Source organism: Panthera uncia, chromosome F1, assembly GCF_023721935.1.
Source record: "Panthera uncia isolate 11264 chromosome F1, Puncia_PCG_1.0, whole genome shotgun sequence".
NCBI classification, from domain to species: domain Eukaryota; kingdom Metazoa; phylum Chordata; class Mammalia; order Carnivora; family Felidae; genus Panthera; species Panthera uncia.
In genome coordinates this window covers 42,656,259-42,675,611 of record NC_064813.1, presented here as the reverse complement: position 1 = coordinate 42,675,611, position 19,353 = coordinate 42,656,259, and the positions used below count along the sequence as shown (strand labels likewise).

The window sequence follows — 19,353 nt, the reverse complement described above, 5'->3', positions numbered from 1 at the left end:
CTGCTTCTTCTCCATCAGTTTCATATCCTCTCGTCAAATTCTGGATTCTTAAAATCCATACCACCAAGGAATCCATCCTCCTGGGCCGCCTGGCTGGCTCAGTCAGAAGACCGTGCAACCATTGATCTCAGGGTCGTAGGTTAGAGCCCCACATCGGGTATAGAGATTACTTAAAAAAATAAACAAACTTTAAAGAAAGAAAGAACACCATCCTCTTGCTGGCCCTCCTTCCGATCACCTCGACCTCTATGTGCTTTGGAGACAGTAAATCATCACCCTTGTGAAGTCAGAGACCAGATTCAGATACCCAGCCCAGTGATACTCACTGTATAACCCTGAACAAGTTACTTCATGAGACAACTCCAACTATTTTTTTTTTTTTTTTTGGCTCATATTTTTTAAATTTCTGGTATCCAGCATTCATCACATGCTTTTATGCTCCTGACCAGAAACACAGAAACACGAAATGAGGTAGACATAGCCCCTCCTCTTATGTCAGGACCTGGCCTAGCACTTAGTAGGAAACTTGGTCTCTTGTGGCCTCTCACTGAGGGGTGCTCCCATGTGTGCCCTCTTCCATTTCTGGGGGCAGGAATCTTCAAGTAATTTGGGACAGGGGGCAGCAGGCACAGTCCTAACCCACCTTACAGGGGATGACTGGGAGCCTCCCAGTTGGTTGAGGATATATCAAAACTAGGCATTACTTCTTATATTAGAGAATTTCAGACAGAAGCGTAGAGCGAAAATGAGCTCAGATAAATGAGTTGTCCCTCCTCCTTCCAACTAATCCAACAGCAGGGAATTGGGGCTGGCTCAATGGTGGTTTCTAAGCCAGAAATAGGAACCTTCATTTCCTTTCCAGACTCAGCTCCTAGCATACTTCTAGGGGACACTGACCTAAAAAGGAGTACCCTTGAGATAATGTCCCCCGTGCAGGTGATCCTCAGCTATGGGACACCCCCCTTTCTAGGACAGAAGCAGTTCTAAAGCAATTGCTGATCAAATGAGTTGAGGCTAGTGCTGGGGCTTTCCCTGTGTGGTGGGGTGGGCTTGGGGACCACCCTAAACCAGCCTCCTGGTCCATTCCCACAAGGCTCAGGTCACATGGAGCTGGGGTCTGGTCTACGTCCTGCCTGAGACCAGGACCTGTGCTGGATTCAGCTCTCGTTGTTTCAGACTGAATTCTCTAGGAGCTTCCTCAGGTTCCTTCCTGAGGAAAGGAAGCAAAGAGAGAGCTTGAATACCAGTCCCCCAACTCCTGACTTTTTGTCTGTGTTGAGCTCATCTTCCTGGCTCCAGTGCAGTTAGTTACAAACAGGAAGCAGGGATGCCCAAAGAGGAGAAAGAAAAGTGTGTGACCTTTTCCTCAACTGTCTGTGGCTCCCAGGTTGAATGAGGTCATCACATCTATCACCCTTGCCTCAAGATGGTTGAGTTCCCCTTTCTGCTGTCTCTTCTACATTCCACCCGGCCCATGACTCACGGCCCAAGAGGAAGGACACACAATTTCCTGATTTCCAATTCTCTGCCTGCCTCATGGCTGTAAGGCAAGCCTCCTGAACATTTAACCTAAATCTACCATGCTGTAGATTTCTTTCCAAGAAGACCCAATTCTTCTATCTCCTACCGCCAATCAGCTGAAATTGAGGTCCCGGTGCTAAAATGAGCTCCTCTGTAAGCTCCAAGTCCTGCCTTGCTGGAGACAAAGCAGGACTATTTCGATTCATATGGTACTTGCACGGCAGATAGTAAGAACTCAAACCCCCATTTGTTTGCTCCCTCAAGGTCCTAGAACTCGTCAAGAACATTGTGGCTGACAACAGGGTCCAGTTCCATGTGTTGAGTGCCATTGACCCCCTACCTGTCAGCCCCTCTGACCATCAGGCCTTGGGCTACCAGCTGCTCCGCCAGACCATACGGTCTGTCTTCCCGGAAGTCAACATTGTTGCCCCAGGTAATGACTTCATCATCTGTGACCACAGGGAGGCAGGGGCTGGAACTGTTTCCTATCTAATGTCTACTGCCCCACCTCCACCCCAGCTGTTCAGCCTGGAAACATCTGGCTGCTTCCCCTCGTGATGGGACTGGAACTGTATTTTCCTCTTGGAGTGGAAGTCAGAAAGCAAACAGGAAAAGAGCAGAAACAATAAATTAGATCAGTCATGCCCGGGTCCTGGCTTCACCTAGGCCAGCCACTCTGGCATGGAGGAGAGGATCAGCCCAGACCCCACCCCCACCCCCACCTTACTCCTTGAGGAGCCACAGAAGAGGCCAAGTTTCCCCCAGGCTGGTTCTGATCTATGCAAGGATAATAGCTCAGCAACAGAGCTCAGAATCTGCAGCCCAGAAATGCCTCCCCACCTCTACCATTTGCATTAACCCCCTTCACCTCTCCCAGCCCAGACAGCAGTGCCTCTATGCCCTTTCCCTGGTCTTCCAGCATACCTTCCATACCTATACTGGGTAGATGGTGGCTCTCCAATTTAACAGTGGAAGAGGGTTACCTAGGCCACTTATTACAGTGAAGGGTTAGGGCTCCCAAAGATTCAGCCTAACCAAATCTGGAGAGGACACTGGAGTCTGCCTTTTTAACATCCCTCAGGAGATTCTGAGACCAGATGATGGCTGACCACAGTTTGAGGATCTCTGGTCTGCAATGTGAGGATGGCCCATAATGCTAAGACCTGTGTCCAGTTTTGTCTTTTAAATCTAGGTTTATCACGGATTCCCTCATTTTCTAAGCACATACTTAGGACCTGGCTCTGTGCTAGGCATGGGCCCATAAAGAGCGTCCAGTGAAACTCTGCCTCCACAAGATCAGCTGTGAAAAGGGCAGCCTTGTTTTTTAATCAACCAAAATCTAGCTATAAGCCCCACTCCTCAGGAAATCCAACCTGAGGTATTACTGAGACCTCCAGGCTCCCCACCACCACCCTCATTTTGAATCAGGCCCCGAGGTCTTACGTAGCAACCTGACATGGGAGTCCCTTGGCGGGTGGTCATAGGTCCTTGGGGCTCCCTCTGAGACATCCATTACCTAGCTAGAAGGTCACTTCAGGTTGGAGATTCCCTCTGAATTCCGGAGAGTAGGATCTTTGACTCTAGACCTAAGACCCCATCTCCCTGAACATACCAGGCAACCATCCCCTCCGAGGTCTGCCCCCTACTCGAACTCCTGCCACAGAGCAGGGCTGGGTCTCCACCATCCAAGGACCCTGGCCCTCACAGTCCCCGATTCTTCTCTCTTGGCTCTCAAAGCTCCCTACGCTACCCTCTCCCCTCTGGGGCAACCGCCATAATCCTAACAGGGTTAGGCTTTTACGGGGGAAAAAAGATAAGCAGGCATCAACTGATAGAAATCCCTAAAGCAAGGAGTTTGAAGGAACTAGTTACCCATTTGAAACCGGAAGTGGAAAATGAAACAAAACACAAACTAACATCTCAGATCATCCCACCGCTCTTCACTGGGTGCTTCAGGGGGTCTTTTCTCAGAGAATGCTCCCCCCGGGGACAAGGCCCAGCCCTCACTGGAGAGGGGGTGAGCTGCTCCTACCTTCAGGAGAGCAAGACACTGGAGAATAAACATCCTGGGACTTTCCTAACCTGAGGTTTGACTCTTGGAAAACAGAAAATAACAGGAAATTATGTTCTACTTTAAGGGGACTGCATTTTATAACAGTAAAACTCCCCGGGGGTGTGGGGGGGGGGGGCGTGTTTATTTCTGACCTAGGGTGGTGTAAAGAGAGCTGAGGCAGTAAAGAGCTGATATCTAGATTTCCGAAATAGCCCAGGGAAGGGTATAAAATGAAGGTACTGGCTTCCCTGATCATCGTGGAGCGAGGACACTTGGCTCTGGATCGTTCGGGGATAGCTCACTAACGCCCTTGGGAGGAGACCCCATGCTTCTGGCCGAACGGTGTTTTAGAAGGTGTTGAGAACGGGTAACCCGAAGGTTAAAAATTCAGAGCGACAGGCTCCCAGGAGGGCCCAGGTGAAGTTCTTATTGGCCCAGAGGCCCTAATTTTCCAGCCAGTCCACCTCCCACCAGTATCTTGGCTTGATTATCCACATCAAGCCTCACCGTCCTTCATTTTCTCTGTCCAGGTGTTTGTATCGGCAACACAGACAGCAGACACTATACAAACCTCACCACCAGCATCTACCGGTTCAACCCCCTCTACCTGAATCCTCAGAGCTTCCAGAGGTGAGTGAGTGGAATAGGTCTGGAGAGCAAGGGGCAAAGAGGAGGTACATCTGACCTGTCCCCACCCCCTTTCTCCTGCCAGCCCACAGAACAGGAGAAAGCTGGGGTTTGCACAAGCTAAAATGAAGAATTCTAGAACCCAACTGGCCAAACTTCCTCATGGCCAGAGCCTTGCCACTCCCCAGAGTGCGTGGAAATTGCCCACTGGTTTTCTGGGATGGAGATAATCAGATGATTGGAAAGTCTCTGGTGGAAGTCGGACCCTTGGGTCTTAATCCCTCCACCTCTTCCCTTTGGGAGCATGCTTACCCTCTGGACGTCATTTTCTCCCCAGAAGGGGAGACTCCAGACTTCTCAGTTACCATTCAGTGAAACAGACCCGCTTGTGGTCAAAGGTGGACACATGCTTTGAATTCTCAGAAGAAAACACTCTATAGGGGAGCCTGAGTGGCTCCATCGGTTAAGCCTCTGACTCTTGGTTTCAGCCCAGGTCACGATCTCAGGTTCGTGAGATCGAGACCCGCATCGGGCTGTGCGCTGACAATCTAGAGACTGCTTGGGATTCTCTTTCTTCCTCTCTCTGCCCCTCCCCTCTCCCCCTTTCTCTCAAAGTAAGTAAATAAAACATTAAAAAAAAGAAGAAAACACTATAGGGATCTAAGACATGATCTTCAATTTTAACTATTGTATGTGAATTACTACTTTGTGGGTTCTTCAGCAAAATTTTAGTCCTTGGGCGTGGGGGGTTGACTTCCATCTACCTTTCTGTTCCTTACCATATCCAGACCTGATTTCCCCACTCTAAGTCAGTTGCCAGTAGAATGAAAATGCTGTATTTGAATACGAGCTCAAGAACAGCTTTCGTGGTTTTTGTTTGTTTTTTAACTGGAGCCGCAGGCTGCTGCTCTTTATTTCCTTTCATCTTTGAGGTTACATGTGTGGTGTGGTTGTGTGTTGGGTGGTGTGGAGGCTGGTTGTGGGCACAGGATCAGATGGAAATTTCCTAGGTGAAGTAGAGGTGCCCTGGGCAGTCTCCCTCTGTCTCCTTTTGTGCCCCTAGCAATGTGGGGGCCAGGGGACTCTAGCCTGAGAGAAAGAGAATTAAAAAGATAATTTCCCCTCAGGGGACAAATTATCAAATCGATTCCAGGGCAGGAAATGATTCTGAACTCCCCAGGATTTTAGTATTTTCTTCCCCCCACCATTCTTTGCCACGGTCATGGATCCAGGAAAGATGACCTACGTGTCACATGAAACCTCACGTCTTACAAACAGCCTCTCCCACGTGCCCACTTCCTACCCCTGGAGGGTCAAAGGCCAGTGGCTTCAGGGCATGTGAGGTGGGGGTACTCTGCACTAAGGCTTGTGCTGAAGCGGTTGGCTTTCTCCAACCTTCCCCTAAATCTCTCCCACAGCATCCACGGCATCAATGAGAAAATCTCAGTCCGCGCCTACGAGACCCAGGTGAAATTCATCTTTGAGTTTATCCAGAATGCTGACACAGACCAGGAGCCAGTTCCTCACCTGCACGAACTGTGAGGTCAAGGAGCCAGCTGGATTGGGGGTGCCCGACCTCAGCCGAGGCTAACTCAAGGGCAAAGCTAATGCTGATGAAACTTTGGGTCAAAACCACACTATGATACATCACCCTCCTGCCTTGATCACTCCGGATTCACCAAAGAACAGGCCAAGGAGTAGGGATGGGCCAGCAGAAATCTGGCTTCTCCCTTCCTCTGAACATCTGCATCCCTAGGCTGACCAGTGCTTACTGCCTTCTTGTCCCCGTCTTAGAGGTTACCCGGCTTGTTTGTCTTGCGCTGGTTATTTAACCACCCCTTATTAAGGCCAGACTTAACAAATGCAGATTTGGGAAAATCTCAAGCAGGTTTTACCTTCTAGAAATGTTTAATTTAGGGCATGCTTGCCAGGCTGCCTTCTCCGTTGCTTATCTATTTCTTTTTGCTGTTAACTTCCTTTCTCTCCCCGCACCTCCCTTGGATTTTTTAGCTGGCTTTTCATCTCTCCTCTCCTGCCCCTGCATCCCTTCGCCTGCCCTCCAATTTATCCTACATCTGGAGCAGAACTTAGTCAAACTGTGATACCACTGTAATCACTACAACAACTAGTCAAATAACGTGAGCTATGCGGCATGAAGCGGTCGCCGAGGGGTGGCACTGAGGCAGGGGAGCTTTGGAGGAACCCCCAGCCTCCCGGTTCTGGAGGCTGGAGCCTGGAGAAAAAAGCCTCTGTCCTTGGGCTCTTCCTAAGGGCTCCCTGGGCTTTGCTCCCTCCCTTGCCCTGTTCCCACCACCTGCTTCTGCCTCACCCCAGGAGGCACTAATCTGTGGAAACATTTCCCTGGCACTTCCTATGGGCTGAGCTCCCAAGAGAAGGGCACTCGTGATCCCGCCTCTCAGTGGAGCCCAGGACCAGCAGGCCTCCGGCCCTGGCATCTGGTCCTGGTTCTGACCTGTCAAAGGGAAGGTGAAGGGCATGGGGTGGGGGGGGAGCCAGGAGGAGCCTGACTTGAGGGTCTCTGCCCCAGGCTGCGGGCAGAGAAGGAGCAAGCTGCACTCCCTTAGGGAACAGCAGGGCTCCTGTCTTCTCTCTGCGGAGTCCGGAGTCCGACCCGGAGCGTATTTGAATCTGCTTAGTAGCTGCCAGGTAGGGGGCATTGGAAGGCACCATTTCTTGGCTCCAAGCAGGGAGCTGAGTTTTGTGGGTCACTAGGGAGTTGGGGTCAGAGAGCGAGACGCAGAGGGAGCAGGGACTTGAGAGACTCCATTTTTCCTCACCAGACAAAGACCTTTCCCGCCTTCCTGGGGTTTGACAGCCGTGGGCTCTTTTTCCCTCCTCAAACTCCCCCGCCCCCCCCCCCCCCCCGGTTCCTCACCTCCCTCCCATGGCTGTGAGCTCTCCCTTGAAGTTTAGGCTTAATGGAAAGTGTTAGAAACACAGTGTGAGGATTATTTGAGCTTTTTTGCTACTCCCCCTAAGATTCACATTCCTTCCCTCACCCTCCCTTTTTGTTGCCAATTCAGTACTTGCTCAGCCTTTGTTGGAGGGTGAGCTGAAGAACAGAAATAATCCTTCACATTCGTACAGAGCCGTACAAAGTGCTCTCGTCCACCTGATTTCGTCAGAGCCCCATGAAGAAAATATTACTGCCCCTTCTTACAGAGCAGAAATTGGTTCTCAGACTGGTTACACAGCCAGCTAGGGGCAGATTCAAACCCGTGTCACCTGGCCCCAGATGCACCATTTTTCCATGATCCTAAATTAATGATGGAATCTACTTCCCATCTGTTATCTGACTCAATCCCGACAACAGCTCCAAGGGGCTATTGCCCCTGTTTTACAGATGAGGCAACTGAGACTCAGAGGTTAAGCACTTTGCCCAAGGTCATGCAGGTGTTGGGAGCAGAGTCTCTCTGAGTCCAAAGCCTGTGCTAGTAGTACTGAAGGGGAAACTGAGACTCAGAGAAGTCATCTGCCCAAGATCACACAGTTCTTAAGGGGCAACCGTGGAATTCAAATGCCAGTCTAAAATCCCCAAGTCCAGTGCCTTTTCAATCGCACCACATTGCCCGTCCCAAGAACCTGTGGTGTGTGGCTCATTCATTCCGATCCAGGGAGATCTCAAGGACAAAGGCTGTTTTACCATCGGCTTTGATTCATAGCTCAAGCTCTCTGTGTTCCCCTGGCCGACCTCACTCTATTCACACCTCTTCCCTCTGTCTGCCAACACTCCTTACCACCCCCACCCCAGCTTCTGAGTTGGGCTCCTCTCCCTTCTTTGAGTTTAGGGTCAGCTAGGTCTCTAATAACCCATGGGATAATTGGAAGGAGAATGAGCAGGGGACCTGGTCCCCATTGGATCGCACCACTCTCTTCTAGTGTCAGAAAGGATAGTCTTTTCCAGCGTCTGGAGTGGGAAGGAAGACCCTTGAGAGGGAACTGCTCCAAATCCTGGTTCTGAGAACGCAGACCTTCCAGCCCTATGGCCCCCAAAGGCTTCTGGAAAGAATGAAAATGCTGGCCAGACCAGGACAGCGTGAGCTCTAAGACTCTGGGCAGGAAAGAGCAATGAATCTGAAACTTTCCCCCACCCCTCCCCACATCCATCTACCACTCCCGAAATCCTCCTGGAAGGAACCTCGGCGATAATCACAGGAATACCCTACATCCCCATCCAAGACTTCACTCAAGCTTCTTACTCATACCTCAGGTTGGAAAGAAGGCAAAATCTTCCCAGGCAAAGAGGATGGGATGGGAGTCCCTTGATGTTGCCCCAGGTTGCTAAAAAATGTGGCCATTCTGGATCCAATATTCTCTCCTTCTGGAGGAGATAGTAGAAAAAGACAAAGTTCCTACTGGAGAACTGAACGCTTCATTAGTCTGTTTGGGTTTTTTTGAAAATTTAAATCTACATAATTTTATAAAAATGAAACTACCTGCAATGTCAGGGTTCAGTGTCCATGCAGCTGCCAATAAAAAGGATAAGCATCATGCTTCATATATGTGACGTCCAGACCTACAAATATAAAAATGTAAGAATAATAGAAAGCGTTTAATACCCAAAAATATTCCTCAGCCACCATGTGCAATGCTGTAAATACTACACTAATTCGTGACGACCCCCAGAACCAGAAACTGGAACTCAAAGAGGAGCGAGAAAATGGACAGTCAGCCCTGCTGAGAAATAGCATGTTGTACAGGGATCCATCGCAGTCGTGCTATCTGAGAGGAAGGATTTGACAAGTCGATTTTCCTTTCTCTTAGCTAAGCACTTTGACAACTCAGTTCCTCCCTGCACGCCAAAGCCATGTCTGTCTCTAAAGTTCACAGTGACAAAACCTATACATCTTCAGGGTGTTCTTTTTTTTTTTTTCCTGAAGACATCGGGCAAGCTCTGTAGAGAAGTGTCGCTCTGGGGCCTGAACTGAACTGTGTTAGTCTCAGGACCATGTGTGTAGGGGGGTGACAAGTTGCCCTGTGCCAGCACTGAGTGCTGAAACCCGAGTGACCGAAACACTGGGTTTCTGGGGTCTTTCGCAGCTTTCATTATTTCGTTGTGTCCTCAAAAAGTCAAACATAGAGTTACCATAGGACCCAGCAATTCCACTCCTATTTATATACCCGAAAGGACTGAAAACAAGTACTCAAAAGTTTGAGTACTCGTAGCTTCGCCCTTCATAATAGTCAAAAGATAGAAACCACCCAAATGTCCATGAACAGATGAATGGATAAACAAAATCTGTTATATCCATGCTATGAACGATTATTCAACCATAAAAAGGGATGAAATACTGATACATGCTATAACATGGATAAACCTTGAAAACGTTACACCGAACGAAAGAGGTCAGACACAAAAGGGTCACATATTGCATGGACCCATTTGTATGAAATGTCCAGAATAGGGAAATCCACAGAGACAGAAAGCAGACTAGTAGAGCGGGGGAGAGGGAAGTAACTTCATGGGTTAAAAGGTTTCCTCCGGGGGTGGGGGGAGGAAAGTGCCCTGGAACTAAATAAAGTTGCTGGTTGCACAGCATTGTGAGGGTACTAAATGCCAATGGATTGTGTGCTTAATTTTTGCATGTAAATTTTACATCAACAAAAAATGTTTGAGGTATTTAGGAGGTGGAGTCCATGCATGGCCCTTGGTGGTTGATGGGTAGGGGGGAGGCAAGGTAGAGCAAGGGGTCCAGACGACTCCCAGGCGGCTGACATGAGCCAATGGGAGGGCGGCTTCATTTACCCAACCGGGGAAGACTGCAAAAGGAGCAGATATCCAGGAGATGACAAGCTCCATTTGGGATGTAACAAGCTGGACGTGCCAAGAGATCCAAGCCTGGAACTCAGAAGAAAATAAACCTGAACAGTAAGAAAATAAACAACCTGAATAAAAATTGGGCCAAAGACCTTAACAGACACCTCGCCAAAGAAGATACGTGGATGGAAAATAAGCATATGAAAAGATGCTCCCTATATGTCATCAAGGAAATGCAAATTAAAAGAAGAAGATACCAGGGCACCTGGGTGGCTCTGTTGGGTTGGTGGGTTGAGCCTCTGACTTCCCCTCAGTTCATGATCTCACTGTTCTTGAGTTCGAGCCCCGTATTAGGCTCTGTGCTGACAGCTCACAGCTCAGAGCCTGGAGCCTGCTTCGGATTCTGTCTCCATCTTTCTGCCCCTCCCCTGCTCACAGTCTCTTTCTCTCTCTCTCTCTCTCTCTCTCTCTCTCTCTCTCTCTCAAATATAAATAGCATTAAAATTTTTTTAAACATTAAAAGAACAAGAAACCAGTACATACCTATTAGGACGGTCAAAACCCAGAACACTGACAACACAGGTGCTGAAGAGGATGTGGGCCAACAGCCACTCTCTTCCATCGTTGGTGGGAAAACAGAACTACAGCAACTCTGGAAAACAGTCTGGCAGTTTCTCACAAAACTCTTACCATATGATCCACCAAGTGCACTCCTTGGTGTTTACCCGAAAACGTTTATCTACACAAAAACCTGTTTCGTAATTGGCGAAACTTGGAAGCAAAGAAGGTGTCCTTTAGCAGGACAAACTGTGGCCTAGCCACACGATGGAATATCATTCAGCACTAAAAAGAAATGAGCTATCAAGCCATAAAAAGACCCGGAGGAAGCTTAAATGCGTATCACTCGGTGAAAGAAGCCAATCTGAAAAGTCTACGTACTCTTATGATTCTAACTACATGACATTCTGGAAAAGGCAAAACTAGAGAGACAATAGAAAGATCACTGGTAGTGGGGAGGGGTGTTATGGGCAGGCAGAACTCAGAGGATCGGTAGGGCAGTGAAAATACGCTACATGATATTCTAATGATAAATATATCATTAGGGGCTCAGTTGGTTGAGTGTCAGACTTTGGCTCCGGTCATGATCTCACAGTTCATGAGTTCGAACCCCGCGTTGAGCACCGAGTCAGGCTTGCTGTCAGTGCAGAGCCTGCTTCAGATCCTCTGTCCCCTCCTCTCTCGGCCCCCCTCCAAAATAAACATTAAAAAAAACATACCATTAAACATTTGTCTAAACCCATAGAATGTGCAACACCAGGAGTGAACCTTAAGGTAAACTATGGGTGATGACAACGTGTCAATATCGGTTCATCCTTGGTAAAAAATGCACCACCCTGGTGGGGCACCTGGGTGGCTCAGTTAAGCGACCGATTTCAGCTCAGGTCATGATTTCACGGTTTGTGAGTTCGAGCCCCATGTCGGGCTCTGCGCTGACAGCTCAGAGCCTGGAGCCCATTTCGGATTCTGTGTCTCCCTCTCTCTCTGCCCCTCCCCCACTCATGCTCAGTCTCTCTCTTTCCTTCAAAAATAAATAAACATTAAAACAAAGAAAATTTTTTTAAAAAAATGTACCACTCTGGTCAATGGTATTGATGAAGGGGGAAGCTATGTATGTATGAGGGCAGGGGATTTATGGGAAGGCTCTATACCTTTCTTTCATGTTATTGTAAAGCTAAAGCTACTCCTAAAAAAAAACTGTCTTTTTAAAAAATTAGAATATGTCCGCAAACAAATTTTAAATGTACTATAAGGCATTAAAAATTAGTATAAATTTTAAAATATAAAGTATCTATGCTTGAGGACCTTGTAATCCACTTAGCAAAATAAAACCAGCCCGTCAAACAAAAAGTCCCTGTAAAGTCCCAAGCTTCGTACCTGATATCATCAGAGAGCACTGTCATCTTTCTCTCCCACTCCCCACCCAGCCATGTATTAAAAAACGTGCTGTTCTCCAAAACTGCCACATTCTCCCTGGCCTGCCTGCCATTTCACTGTTTCCTCCGACTAGAATGCTATTCTCTGTTCCCAATTCTTTTGGGCATTTACTTGGGAGTGGAATTGCTGGGGATATGGTAATTATATGTTTAACTTTTTGAAGAAACAGCGAACTATTTCTACAGTGGTTACACCATTTTACATTCTCACCAGCAAATGTACGAGGGTTTGGATTTCTCCACACTCTCGCCAATGTAGGCTTATTTTCTGGGCTTTGCTTTTTTTTTTTTTTTTTAATGGCCAACCTATGAGTATGAAGTGATATTGCATTGTGATTTTGATCTGCATTTCCCTAATGATTAACCTAAATAACTTTAAAAAAATCTTTTTTAATGTTTATTTACTTTTGAGAGAGAGACAGACAGACTGTGAGCAGGGGAGGGGCAGAGAGAGAGGGAGGCATAGAATCCGAAGCAGGCTCCAGGCTCTGAGCTGTCAGCACAGAGCCCCATGCGGGGCCCGAACTCACACACCACGAGATCATGACCTGAGCCGTAGTCCGATGCTCAATCGACTGAGCCACCCAGGCGCCCCAAACCTAAATAACTTTTAAATATACCTAGGTTTTCCAATCCACAGACTTGTTTTTGACCTATTATATTCCAACAGTCTACTTCATAGGGTAATTATTAGGATTAAATGATTTAATAGATAAATCCACACAGGAAGAGTCAACTGAAGCATCTCCATGTCTTTGAAGACTTCTAGAGCCTTCCCAGACAAAGTTCAATGTTTCCTCCTATAACAAAGGTATATTTTTGTTAAACCTCCCCCAGGAGTTCTAATATGCAGCCATGGTTAGAAACTACCAGGCTGGGGCACCGTTCCCCAAACTGGTCAGATCACAGGAGTCATCTGGGGCACCAATTAACAGGGCGGATTTCCTGGCCTGGCACCAGATTTTGGAAACAGAATTTCCAGGAGAGAGGCCTGGAAATCTATATTTTAAAAGACATGCCCACAGGTGATTCCTTTGACGGGGCCAGTTTAGGAACCCCTGGGCCGTTGGCTAATCAAAGAGCAGTAAACACGGAGGGCGGGGTGAAACAATAATCTGGTTTGCAAATTGTGATCTTGCTCTGGAAAGATAAAGATTACTCGTATCTGGCTGATGACCCACCACAGGGATGCTGCCCTGAGACTAGCTCCCCACCCGCATCCACGGAGCTGAAGACTGCCAGTCTTTACTCCTTTGCAGGTAGGCGTGCCCTTCACGGTCTGGGAAGGCTAGACTTCAGCGTGCACCCCAGGGAGAGCCTGAGCGGCCCTTGCATATGCCTGATCCTTGATGGGGCCTCTCCCTCTTTGGTGAAGACATAATATCCCTACTATGCGCAGGAATGTCCCGAATGCTCTTATTATCGCTAATGCTCACAGCATCTCTGAAAGAGTAGTGTCTCCGTTTTATAGACATGGCTCAGAGACATCAAGGAGCTGACCCAAGGTCACACACCTAATGTGTGGCTGAGTGTGGATTCAAACCCATGTGAGCACAGAAACTGGGGCACGTGCCTCTCTGCGGCACTTCCTCTCAAAGATGACGGCTCTGTCCCCAGTGGATGCTTCGCCAGGCTATTTTGCTTGCTGCTGGGGCTTCCCAGTAACACCCAGTAATTTCAGAACTGCAGCTTCCAAATAGTCGGAAACTTCCTACCCAAAGGAATCCAGAGAGGGTATCCAGGGGACTTTGGGAAAGGGGAGCTGAGCTACAGACAAGCGAAGGAGATGGTGAGAGCAACTGGCCCTGAGCACAGATGGCCACACTTCCCTATCCCGCCCCCATAACTACATCCTCCTAGAACTGAATGAAGCCGGAAGGGGATATCACCTCAGCTCTGGGCAGCAGGAAAGAAGTTGACCTCTGGAAGGGAGATAGGAGGGGAGGGGTTATAGCAAGGGAAAAATGGGAGGGGGCACCCCTTGCCCAGCAGAGACAAAAGACAGAAAAGTTTCCAGCCGTGTCAGGCTAGTCTTCTGACTTTACCACACTGGTTAGAGGAGCCAAGATTTACAGGGCTCTGGAATTTTATGATGTTTCAGGATGAGTACCCAGGTGGCCCATGAAGAAGCCATTGGTAGACTTCAGCTGTCCCCGATGGAAGGCCATGGGACCTGGAGACCTCAGGACCGAGGCTAAATGAACCCCGTGTTAGGAAACATGCCAAGCAAGACTGAAGAAGCCTGCCCCACAGAGACGCTTCCTCACAGGCTCCTCCACAATGAGGACCACCCCTCCCCAAGTCCTTCACCTCTGCCAAAAAAGCCCACGTTCTAAGTGAAAATGCTGTGGTTGCAATACAAATGCCATTTCATGACACGTCATCTAGCTCCTCTCCAACCAGTCTTCTACCCCAAACCCATCCTATATGGAAAATTCTGAAGTCACCGCCAGCCTCGTTGTCTTCTAGGGAACCTGGGAAAGGAGTGCTGTGAGTTTGTCACGGTGTTGCAAGGGAGAAATCCCTCCCCTGTGGAGACCCCTGACCTGACCAGGTATCTGCTGTGTCCGAAGGAAGAGAAGGAGAAGGACGGTAACAGAGAAGTGCCATAGGCCTGGGGAAAGACTTCCTGGAGAGGGACTGCCAGTGACTGGATCATTTTCCATCTGCAGGATGGACATTACAGGCCACAGGGAAGTCACACCTAGACCTGAAAAAAAGAGTTCCCCTCGGGGAGGTGGGAATGAGACCCTGCAACCAAAGAGTCAAGGCACCTCCTTCAGAGAGGGAATAGTGTTTCTAAGTATAGAAGAGCTCTTTAGACTAACGAGCTTTCAGAGTGAGCATGTCTCGAGGGAGGAGAAGACCCACGTGGACTTTGGAAGTCCTTGTCACATAAAAGTCGGCTGTGATGCTCGCTGTCTTCCTTGAGGGTGTCTGAGCATCCACCCCCAATGGAGTCTCTCCTGAAGCATCTGTCTGGCTTGCTACCTGCTGCTAGTTCCTGTCTTTTCATCTGTGACCTCCGCTCCCTACTTCCGTGCTTCTCTCTTCACAGATTGTAGCTATTTCTGTTCTTTCAGTAGGGAAGGGCTGCGTGTCTTCCCCTTCCCAAGGTCACAGCTGGCTGGGCTGGAAGGAAATCTGCCCCCGCCAGCCCCTCTTGATGTTTGACCTTAGGGATCAGCCCAACACAGGGCAAACTACCTGGATGAGTCTTACCTATCCCATCCGTTATTCATTCAACATACTTGCTGAGTCCTACTAAGTGCCAAGAGCTGAGACTACACTAGTGATCAAAGTGGACACAGAGCCCCCAGTCTTGTCCGAGTGGCCCTGGGGCTTCCGAAGACCCCAAAACCGAAGTCCTCTATTCATATGCTCATAGAAATACTTGGCAATCCCTATAACCTACAAAGGACTCATCTTCGAAATATTTAAGAACTCCTACAAAGCAGGAAGACAGAAAGTCAAATACAAAAGGGACCCCCAAAATGGACAAAATGCTCGAACAGATATCCAAATGACAACTAAAGGTATGAAGAGGCACTTAACCTCATTGGCTGTCAGGGAAATGTAAATTTAAACCACAGTGAGATACTACTACATACTCACCCGAATGGGTAATTTTTTTTAAATATTTTTTTATTTTCAGAAAGAGAGAGAGCAGGGGAGGGGCAGAGAGAGAGGGACAGAGAGAATCCCACGCAGGCTCTGCGCTGACAATGCAGGGCTCAAGCTCACGAATAGTGAGACTACGACCTGAGCCAAAATCAAGAGTCGGGTGCTCAACCAACTGAGCCGCCCCCTGAATGGCTAAAATTTTTCAATCTTTTTGGATTGACCATGCAGAGTGTTGATGAAAATGGGAAGTAACCGGAACTCTAAGACACTGCTGGCAGGAGTGTAATTAATAGGAACACTTCAAAAAATTATTTAGGAGCCTTTACTAACACTAAACATATGATTACTCTAGGACCCAGTAATTCTGTTCCTAGGTACATACCCAACAGAAATATGAACTTAAGTGTATCAAAGGACACAAACAAAACTGTTACAGCAGCATTACTCATAATAACCCCATACTGGGAACAGCTCAAATGTCCATCAACAGCATAAAAGCTAAATTATACTATATTCATTTAATGCCATACAGTAAAGCAACGAACATGAGTGAGGACTGCTACCACAATGTGATATTCATGAATTTCGCGAACATAATATTGAGTGAGAGAAACCAGATGCCAAATGATACCTACTGAATGGTTTCATTTATATAAAGTTCCAAAGCAGGCAAAACTATTCTGTGGTGTTAGAGGTTGCCTTTGGTAAGGAGGGTGGGGTAGTGACTGGGAGAGAAAATGAGGGCTTCTGGGATGCCAGTAATGATTTCGTTCTGGATTTAGGTGGCGGTTATGTGGGTATGTTCATTGTGTCATAATTTGTTGACCTGTAAACTCTGGTTTTGTGCATTTTCACACATGGCTGGTATACTTTGATTTAAAAAAAAAAAAACCCACAGGAGAGAACTGTTTTCAGGTGGGTAAGAAATACAAGGTGGGAAGGGAATAGGGGAGAGAGCAAGATTTTACATACAGGTGGCTGAGCTGTAGGAAGGGTTAAAGCAGCAGGAAAGACTGTTGAATGCAGCAGGACGGGAATTGTCTCCAGCCCCTGACTGAAATGTCTCCAGATACATCAGCCTTAATTTTCTGCCTAATCCTACACCCCCTCTTCAAAAACGGCTCCTTTTTGGTGGGGCCCACTGTTTCCTAGTCTAGCAGCTACTTCTCCCTCCAGGAAGAGAGACCCAGTGTTTGAGGCCAAAATTGGGGTTCTAAGACACTGACATTTCCTCTAGAGGCTGCAGGCCCTTGATGCAAATGTTTTAGCAGCTAAACTGAAATAATCCTAAATACTAGCATGGGAAGGCGGGTGGGGGCGCCAGGTTGCACATGTCTGTCGTCCTTGTCCAAAGGAATTAGATGCTCAGGTTGCTGTGGGTGTTCATGTGTATCCGAAAGAGGAAAGGGCAGCCAACAGCTTCAAAGCCAGCACTGCGTTCTCCTCTCCCCAGGCACATCCCTACTCCAAAACCCATCCAGGGGTCTGGAGTCATGCTAGAACGCCCCCCCGAGCCACTTTCCCAGTGGAAAAGGGCAGGAAGGAACCACTGGTCACAGGTTCCACTGACAAGAGGGGAAAACCTGGGGGTGGCAGTTCCTTTCTGGGGGAGGTCACATCGCCTGCACAAAAACATCCCAAAGAGAGCTGGTACTGAGTTTGCGTTGGAGAGGTGGAGATACCCCAGGGAGGAAGTGGCAAAAGGCGAGATGGGAACACCCCTCTTTGATCCCACAAGGTGCGTCAGGGAAAGTTGGATTTCGTTTCGCCCAGGATGCAGCGATCTCTCCCCTATGTTGCCACCAGGAACGGTGGGTCAGAGGAAGCTCCCCTCCGCCCCTCCCTCAGGTGGGGCCTGTGGGACCCCAGCCGCGAGTCTGACCTGTTTTCGCTCCCGCCCGCCCATCCCCACCCCTTCCAAAACTGGGACGTTATTAAGGCCGGTTCCGTCAGGGCCGAGCCATTTGCTTAGAGGAACGCGGGATCTGGAGGCAGCGCGAGGGGCCGAGCCAGCAGCAGAGGGGCTGTGTCCAAGAACGAGGTGGGGATGGTTCTCTCCCGGTGCCGAGCACGGGAAGGAGCGCGGGGATGGTTGCTTGAGCCCGCGGGGTCAGAGCTGGCTGGCTCCACACCGACGCTACGAAGGCCACGGGCTGGAGGAAACACTCAAGATGCGCGAGGAAACGCGCACAGGCGCACAAGCCTTTAAAGGGCGAGGCGGCGGCGGCGGGGGGTGGGGGGGGCTCGCGGCAGGGCGGGGCCGGCTCGGGGGAGGCGGCCCCGAGCGGCGAGCGCCGGGCAACGGAAACCTCGGGTCGCCGGCCGCCGGGCGAGGGGACCCGCGAGCTCTCGGCACACGCCGCCGGCCCACAGCCGCCGTCACTCCTCGCACTGCGTTTCCCCGGCGCCCCGCCTCCCCGGCACAAAGCGAAGGAAAGGGGCCGGGCCGAGGCTGAGCCCGCCCCCTCCCCTGCCTCCGATTGGCTGCCGCAGTTGTCCATCCTGAACCTATTTTTGATGGAGGGGGGGTGCCACCCAGTCTGCCCCAGATCACGTTTGCCACTAGCAGCCAACCAGTCGGGCCCAAGTCCGCGGGCAAGAAGCGATTGGGGGCGAGTGAGTTCAGCCCCACGGTCCCCCGTCCGGGTCCCCCCCGCCCGGGCCCGAGGCGGTATATCCTGCCCTCCCCGGCCACCTACCCCTCGGGGAAGCGGAGCGGCGGCCTCGCTTTAACGCAGAGGCGAAATGTAGCGAGCCGGGTGTCGCGGCTGGACGCTCGCCTTGGCCGGGGGTGCGGGGGGGTGGGGGGCGCGCACGCCTGGGGCCGAGGAGGACTGCCGAGGAGGAGTGATGAGAAGAGGGGGAACCCTGCCCCCCCCGAGACCACGGGTCCCTGCTGCCACTCGCCAGGCGCCCCCCTTCCTCCCAAGCGAGAGGCAGGTCAGTCCTGTTGGGTCTGGGGCGGTGGGTGGCGGAGGGCGGGAGCCCTGGCGAGCAGCGCATTTGCTGAGTCTGAATGCGGGAGAGGCGGGGTAGGCCACCCAGTTACTTCTCCCCCGCCCAGGGTTTGGAGATACTAAAACGGGTCTTTTTTTGTCCCCTCCTCAGGGCATCCTGGTTTACTTTTGCTTCCTTCATCCCAGGGCCTTAGGCCCGTCTGAAGTCTCTTTACTGGAAGGAGTGTGGTGAGGGACTGGCTTCTCTTCCTGAGAGCCCCCTTTCAGTTTAGGTGGCCTGCCAGGAAGACAGGAGGAGGAGGGAGGGTCAGGTTCTAGCAGGCGCTGCTGGGATAGGAGCAGTGGACTCTCCTGCTCGGAGGTCTCGTTCTGGATTTCTAGTGAGGGTCAAGGACCACAGGACTGTGTTTAAAGAGGTCTGAAAAGGGAATCTGGATGTGTGACTTGAGTCCATAGAAAGAGAAAACAATTCCCATGGGTCAGTTACCGGAGTTTGAATCACCCTTTCCCAAACTGGAGTTGACTAATTGTGTTTGGAATACTTAAGTACTTGTTCATCCTACCTAGGGAAATTCTCTTTAAATTTATTTTTTGCCTGTAAGAACTATTTTGGTGAAATGGGCTAGGGTGGGATCAGGGCCTGGGGGGGGGGTCGTAAACAGGAAAAGTGGGACCGTTACACCTAGACACATGCATTTGGAAACAAGTGCATTTTGGCTTCTGCTGCTCCTTTATATTTTGCTCTGCTTTGTTTTACTTTTTTTTTTTTTTTTTTTTTTTTTTTTTTTTTTTTTTTTT

The 19,353-nt window shown here is 49.6% G+C and overlaps 2 protein-coding genes across 2 annotated transcripts in view; both read left to right on the top strand.

Moving 5' to 3' along the window:
• Positions 1-6,085, top strand: part of PM20D1 (peptidase M20 domain containing 1) — a 30,117-nt gene extending 24,032 nt beyond the window's left edge. Inside the window, exons 11-13 of the mRNA XM_049634505.1 lie at positions 1,786-1,954; positions 4,105-4,204; positions 5,620-6,085. Of these exons, the coding sequence (XP_049490462.1) occupies positions 1,786-1,954; positions 4,105-4,204; positions 5,620-5,743 (393 nt within the window). The 3' untranslated portion in view covers positions 5,744-6,085. The remainder of the gene's footprint in view (positions 1-1,785; positions 1,955-4,104; positions 4,205-5,619) is intronic.
• Positions 6,086-18,054: 11,969 nt separating this feature from the next.
• The window catches only part of SLC41A1 (solute carrier family 41 member 1), a 22,632-nt gene continuing 21,333 nt past the window's right edge, over positions 18,055-19,353 (top strand). Inside the window, exon 1 of the mRNA XM_049634504.1 lies at positions 18,055-18,538. The gene's annotated coding sequence lies outside the window, so the exon portion shown is untranslated. The remainder of the gene's footprint in view (positions 18,539-19,353) is intronic.